Source organism: Manis javanica, chromosome 17 (genome assembly GCF_040802235.1).
Source record: "Manis javanica isolate MJ-LG chromosome 17, MJ_LKY, whole genome shotgun sequence".
Lineage (NCBI taxonomy): Eukaryota > Metazoa > Chordata > Mammalia > Pholidota > Manidae > Manis > Manis javanica.
In genome coordinates, this window is record NC_133172.1 from 17974150 (window position 1) to 17981366 (window position 7217).

The 7217-nt window shown below is 53.1% G+C and overlaps 1 protein-coding gene across 1 annotated transcript; it reads right to left on the reverse strand.

Moving 5' to 3' along the window:
- Positions 1–1779: 1779 nt before the first annotated feature.
- Positions 1780–6756, reverse strand: ETV2 (ETS variant transcription factor 2). The gene is made up of 7 exons (XM_037021432.2): positions 6747–6756; positions 4655–4777; positions 3828–3977; positions 3525–3584; positions 2791–3273; positions 2238–2350; positions 1780–2000 (listed from the first exon to the last, which is right to left on the reverse strand). The coding sequence occupies exons 1-7, from the start codon at positions 6754–6756 to the stop codon at positions 1800–1802; spliced, it is 1140 nt and encodes a 379-aa protein (XP_036877327.2). The 3' UTR covers positions 1780–1799.
- Between the last annotated feature and the right edge of the window lie 461 nt (positions 6757–7217).

Genomic DNA, 7217 nt, shown 5'->3' on the forward strand with positions numbered 1-7217 from the left:
GGTTCAAGCCACCCCTGCACCTCCAGCCTGGACTATTAGAGTAACCCACTGCCTGGCCCCCTGGCTTACCGGTTGTCCTCCACAACCAGTACACTCAGCCAGATCCTGTTAAACACCTCAGTGAGATCACTTCCCTTCTTTGGCCTAGAATCCTCCCCTCTGCTCTGGCTCTCTCTCTCTCTTAGCCTTAGGCCAAAGTCCTCACAAATGACCTACACACTTTGGCCTCCTTTATACTAGTATCTCCTATCTTTATTTATTCCTACTACTCCAGCCACACTGGCCTCTTGCAGTTCCTCAAACATGCAAGCTGGCTTCCTCCAAGGGCCTTTGCACTTGCTGTCACCTTGGCCTGCAATACTCTTCCCTGAATGCTTTAAGTGGAATGCTCTTCCCTCACCTCCCTCAGGTCTTTGCTTCAATGTCACTTTCTCAGACCAGATATTTAAAATTGGCATCTTGTCAGTTCTATCTCCCTTCCCTACTTATTTCTCCATAATACTTATTTTCTCACATACCATAAAGCCTTCCTTTCATTGTGTTTATCTCTGTTTGTCTCCCTTAATATAATGGAAGCATCATAAAGGAGCAATTTTTGTCTTATTTACCAATGTATATCTAGCATCTAAAACAGTGCCTGGCACATAGGAGAAGCTCTATAAATATTTGTTGAATGAATTTCTTGTGTGAAAAAGGTGCTCCTGGGGACTGGAAGGAGCTATCAAAGAGAACTGCTTTCATTCCTCCCCTCAGTCTGGCCTCTGAAGCTTCCCACATACTGCACTGGGTGCAGTGTCTAAGCCTACTGGGTCAGAGGTCTCTTACACATTCTGTTTTCATCAACGTTCTAACTATTTGTGGAACTATGTGTTTATATGACTACATTCACCCCCTTCAATGAGATCTTCCTAAATCCTAAATCCCTCCCCTGCCTAACTGCTCTGCTCCATGGCTCCCCTGTGCCCTTGGGACAAAGTCCAGGCTCCTCACAGTGGCCCACAAACCTTTGTGAATGGTCCATGTCCCCCTCTCCAGCCACACTGGTATTTCAATTCATTGGTTAGTGCTGTGAGATCTACCTCTACACCTTTGCTCATGCTGTTTCTTCTGTCTAGAACATTCTTTGCCCACCTGACTTCTTAAATCAGCTGTTTTCTCCTCCACAAAGCCTTCCCTGACCCACACTGCCCCAGGCTAGGTCAGGTCCCTCCTTTTTAGCCCCCTTAACCCCTTGGAGTTTCTCCATCCCAGCCATGACCACTCTGGGCTGTCTGGTGATGGGTCCATGTCCCCACTGGGTTGGTCCAGAGTTGTCTCTGTCCCTGTTGAATTGCATAGGATGATCACTCAGTAGGATCTCTTCAGGGGCTCAATGGTTTCCAGAATGGGGTTGACTATCCTTGAGGTATATAGGTCTGAGTTCTATGTCCCCCAGCTTGGACTGGAGAAACAATAGGTGATTTTGGGGGGCAAGCACTGGGAGGGCACACAGTAAGCCCTTTTTGGAGTCTGAATCCTTTCTCCAAGAGGCACAGCTTGAGAGTTAGTGATTGGGTCTGATTCCTTTACAAGTTCCAGCATAGGGCAAGCACACAGTAGGCCCTTATGGGTACACAGTTTCCTTTGAATGTCCCATCACACATAGAAGGTTCCCTAAGGGCCTGGGTCTGTCTGGGATCACACAGGCAGGGGATATGTGGGTGTGGTGGCGCACACTTACTTAGGCTCCCTAGTGGGTCTACTCAGTATTACTGTAAAGGATGCAGACAGCACGCGTGATGAAGTTTGACGGGATATTTTTATTGGGTCGCTGCTCCCTCTCCGCTTCCCCCATGGTCCACATAGGCGAGGCCGGGCACGCGGCCCCCAAAGCGGTAAGTGTACTTTCGCCCACCGCTCTTGAGCACGATGTCGCGGCGGTAGTAGTAGCGCAGACCTCGGCTCAGCTTCTCATAATTCATGCCGGGCTTCCTCTTACGCTCGCCCCACAGCCGCGCAACCTAGGGCGGATTCCACGCTTAGTCCGACAGGGTGGGAGAGGGCGGAGCTTGGAATGGACAACAGGGCAGGGGGCGGGTTCGGGTAGAGTCGGGAGCAGTTAGTCCCAGTAACCCCGGAGGGGTCGAGACTAGAGCGACGCTGGCAGCGGGGCCAACTAGTAGGCAAAGTGCATGGCCGGGCTAGGTTGAACAGGGGCGACTAGGGAGGGACTTGGCGGGTCTGGGAAGCTGCTCCACCTCTTTGGGGTTGCACAGCTGAAACTCGCGGCTGTTGCCCGTCCAGCGGATACAGCTGCTTCGCGCCCCGTCTTGGAGCAGCTCCAGGAGGAACTGCCACAGCTGAATCGGACCTGCGGAGTGGAGGCAGGTGAACACTCAGGCTTCCTGGCTCCAGACCGTATCGCTTCGATGACCCAGGAGTCCCGGCTTCCTCAGCTCGAAGGTCCAAGGGTCCAGGTCTTCCCGACTCTGGTCCCAGGAGTCCGGATCCCTTTCTTCTCGGGGACCAACGAGTCCGGATCCCTCCATATAAGGGACCCAAGAGTCGCCCTCGGGGACCATCCAAACCTTCATCTCTTTCCTCTCACCTAACCCAGGAGGTTAGGTCCTCATCCCTTGCCCGCTAGAAGGCTGCCAGTGTTTTAATCTCTCTCAGGACCCAGGCATATAGGCAACGCCCCCTTCTCTCGATCTGTTGTGTCTAAGCCCTGCCCCCTCACTGCCACGGGTCCCGCCCCCTTAGGCGCCCAGACCCCGCCTCATACACGCTGTGGTCTCGCGGACCTCTCACCTCTGTGGTTAGATTTCGGGTAACAACGAGATAAGGCTGCTCGGTCCGGCTGCTGGCTCAGTTCGGAGAGAGTGGTGAGATCTGGGCTCAGGTGCCCCTTCGAAGAGGCGGTGCAATCCGTAAGCAGCCCCGAGTCCCAGGAGGTGGTATAGTCGGCGTCCGAGGGCGGTCCCCACGAAATGGCCGAGCTCGCGCGCGGCTGCTCGCCGAGGCCCTTGCTCCAGTAGGTGGCGCGGTCGGGGCCAAAAGAACAGTCCCAGCTGGTGGAGCTGGCGACGGCCGGGGCGCGCCACCACGAGCTGGCCCCACTTGCCGAGGTGGTGACGTTCTGGCCAGCGGCTCCTTCAGAACCAGCGAAGGAGGCGGGGCCCAGGCCGCCCGGGGCGGGGCCCAGGGCTTGCGAGACGCTGCTCCAAGTGCCCGAGCCAGTGCGCTCCAGGTCTCTGCAGTCCCCAGACCACTGAAAAGCCTGAGGGGCGGGCTCTGTGAGGAGGAACCGATCCCAAGTGAGGGGAGCCCAGGTGTCCCTGTCCCGGGCCCTCTCGGGGGTTCCAGGAGTATAAGCTCTCAGCCCCGGCTCCCGCATCTAGGCCATGCCACTTTTGAGTACACAAGCGTGCCCCGTCTTAACCCCGTTCCCCTTCAAAGACAGGATTCTAACCCTCTAGCCACGGTGGAGGACCACAGTCTCCCCCGAATCTCCCCCATCCGGTCGTCTCCCCGCACACACTCACCCGCCCCCCATGGAGCTTCTGTCTGTGGTAACGTGGAGTCCCCGTCCAGCCTCGGGAGCCCTGCAAGGGATGAGGATGTAGCTGAGTTTGCGGAAGGGTGTGAGCAATGACGAGAAACGCCCCTCGACCACTCACTCATCCAGTAGTTTGTCAGGGACTGAGTTATTACGCATAGCCCCTCCTCACTCAGACCTAGGACTCGAGGTCTTTCAACCTCCGAAGTTCAAGCCCCCACCCTCTCTGTTCTCCCGGCAGTCCAGGCAGGCCCCTTCCACCCATAGACCCAGGAGCCCAGCCTCTCACCTTCTTCCCCAGCGCCTAGGGGTCCCAGCCCACAGCCACCTTTCCAGCACGTCCCCGCTGTCAGCGTGTCCCCTTGGAGGGCCAGTTCAGGGAAATAGAAGCCGAGTTCAGCTCCTTCTGCAGGCAGTAAGGAGGTTAGGGCCGGCTGGAGTCAGCAGAGGCCCCCACCCAGGTACCTTCCCACCCACACTGACTCAGCCCCAGCAGCCTACCCAGCCCTGACAGCCTGTTCCCCAGGGGCACTTCCTGTGGTGATGCTTCATCCCAATTCCACAAGTCCATGGACGATGGTTGTGAATGTTCTGAGGTGGGGTGGGGGAAAAAGGGCAATGGGTAAGCTGGTGACACTTAGGGACTCTGAGCCCTTGCTTTCCTCAGACCCAAGAGTCCAGGCCTCTGCTCCCCCCTTCCCCAATCTTGGCCTCCCAGTGTCCTTTTCTCTCAGACCAGGAGTGAGGGATCTTATTAGCCCTCTCCTCCCTCAGACCCAGGAGCCCAGGTCCCCAGATATCCAGTCCCCAGTTCATGGCTCACCTCTGGAGGGTTCCTCTGCCCCCAGTCGGGGGTCTCAGCCCCATTTCATACTATGTACCCCCTCCCCCGGGGCCTGGGCAGGGGGGAATTTTCCGAGACGTCAGAGCTGGGGGTCGAAGACGGGGTCGAGTTGCAGGGGCCGGGGCGGGGCTGAGCCTGCCCCCCACCCCCTCAGGGATGGCTGCCTGCCTCCTGGTAGCCGTGGCTGCCCTGCTGCAAGGGGTGGCTTGGACTAGGACAGGAGCTTGAAGAACTGCGCGCTGGGTAAGACCAGGGTAAGGAGGAGTGTGTACGGGGTGATGGGGGCGCAGTGCGGGGCTTGTTGGACAGGTTGTCCGTCTTGGGGACTTGATCCGGCCACATGGGGGATGGTGGGGGAGGAGGGTCTGGGGTCAGTTGGGCTGCAACCGGCTTATCTGCAACAGGAAGGGAGATTTCCGGCCAGACCCCGGGTTGGCCTACGTCACATCTGCAGGGGGACTGTGGAGGTTATGGTGGGGGATACAGCGGGGTGGGGGAGGCCATCCGGGGTATCCGACCAGGCTGAGTTCTCCCTTCTGAGGACTTTGAGAAGAATTTTCTGGGGCTGCTCCGTTTTCACTATAGCAAGAACCACCACGTAAACAGTAACAGTAATACACTTAGTTGACATTTATTGAGGGCTCTGCAGGCCACCAACTGTGCGGTGGGCCTTCCTTGAGTCGTCTTGAGGTAGGTACTGGTCTTATCCCCATTTTGGGCAAGGGGAAACTGAGGCTCCTCTCACTTCTTTTCAAATCCAGATTCCGTGCCCTTCCCTTGGGACAAATGGGGAAATTTGAGTATGAAGTGAATATGAGAATAGAATTTTCTTAGATGTATGATGTAACAGATGTCTCTATAAGAAAACAAACACAGATATTTAGGGGTGAAGTGTTATGTCTATAATTTGCTCCAAATTATTCAGGAGAAAAAATCATGTATATATGCAACATACACATATGCAATATTTGGGACATACACTAAAAAACTATTTGTTGTTTATCCGAAGTTAATTTAACTAGACATCCTTTTTATCTCCTAAATATAGCACACCTAAACCCAGGTAGCTTGGCTTCAGAGCCTGTGCTTGTGCCCATCCTGCTGTATTGGTAACCAAGTATTTAGCATTAAAAATATCCTCTTTAGACGGGTAAGATTCCTCAAGGGAGGAACAACCTAAGACAGGCACAGTCGCAGGGGGGCCATCAGGTGAGAAATCGGGGAACAACAGTGGTGAAGCTTAGAACCTAACCCCCCCCTGTTTTGAGAGAAAGCTTCTGCATCCGTGGATGTTTTATTGCCCTTGTCTAGCTCGGATTAACACATAGTCTACAGGCACACACCTGATCATCTACAATTGCTCTCTTACAACACTAAACTATGTTTTCTAACTTTATCTTGCATCTACCTACCACTTCAGCATTTTATTTAAAAAAATAATAATAATAAAGGGAGAAACGTGGGATCCACATATAAATCAAGTATAAAAATCAAACGAATATTCATATTTGACCTGATTGTTTATAGTTCATAATGCATGATCAAAACCGAAAGTTTCTGTGATGAATGCCTTTGTACTGTTCACCATGTAAGAACTTATTCACTATGTAAGAATTCGTTCACCATGTAAGAACTTGTTTGTTATGCTTCAGAAGATTGGAGACTGACGAGAATTAGGCTTGAGATGGATTGATGATTGTGCATTGAGCATTGACCCCCCTATACAGAATTTTATTGTTGTTAACAACCATTTGATCAATAAATATGAGAGATGCCCTCTCAAAAAAAAAAAAAAGTTGATGAGTTTAAAAAGAGATTTAGAGACTCTTCTCAAATAGAGATAAAGCCAAAATATTAAAAGATTTTGATTAAAAAAATACCCTCTTTAATACAGGCATTTTCCAATATTCACCCAGTTTGATATCAACCACTTGTCATTCTGGGGCTGGGAGGAGTGGGGGTGTGGGCACTGCTCTTCTATCCCTGTTACAGAAAAGTAACTGGACCTCAAGAGGGAAACCATTTACCAGGATACACAGTGGGTGGGGGCAGGTGGAGACTGAACCCTCACTGATCCGTCTAACCCAGGGGCCTGAAGGGTGTCTTGATCTGCTGTACCCCACCAGGCCCTGGGCCTCCTCTGCCTGAAGCTGGCCTCTCTTCTGCCTCTCCTGCTTCTCTGTCTGGGGTTGGGGCCTCTGGCTCTGGGTCTGTTGCACTAGGCCTGACTCCAGTGAGGCCTTGTCACCCAGTCTTCCCTGGGTCTCAGTCCCTCTCCATCTATTTCCTTATTTGTCTCCATTTCTCTTTGGGGTTCCTCCCTTTGCCCTTCCTGTTTTACTGCCTCTGGCCCATAGTTCTTACCTCTCTCCATCTCTGTCCATGTGTCTCAACCCTGCCACTGATCTTTCTTTCCCTGCCCTAAGGACTTAAATGCACACTCCTTTCTGTAATCATTCTCATCCCATCTCCTCCCTTGCCCGTGGTTGCAGTAAGCAGAAGCGGGTTGGGGTAAGGAAGGCTAGTGATGTGGGGGTGGGAGTTTTGGGTTCTGGGGCTAGGTGGTCCAGCCCAGGTGGCAGGGGGCTTAAGGGCACTTCCTGTCAGGGAAGGGGGACCTCACCCTCCTAACCAGACTGGAAAATGTGACGTCAGAGATGGGGCAGGAAGGGAGGAAGGCAGGAAGAGAGGAAATCTGACACTTCTCTTGGATGACCAGCTCCTCTGAAAGGACTTGCATTGTTTTCCCCAGTGTCCTCTAAAGCCAGGAGTTTGATGGCTACTGCCCTGGGAGACCTTCATCCTCTCCCCACACTCGAACCATTCAATTTTCTC

Bases quoted from the DNA above. Each gene is read 5' to 3' on its own strand.
- ETV2 (XM_037021432.2), bottom strand. The intron at 3,274-3,524 runs GTGAGTGTGTGC...TCCTCCTCACAG, and splicing joins AGAAGCTCCATGGGGGGCGG to AGCCCGCCCCTCAGGCTTTT. The intron at 2,351-2,790 runs GTGAGAGGTCCG...TCCACTCCGCAG, and splicing joins CCCGAAATCTAACCACAGAG to GTCCGATTCAGCTGTGGCAG.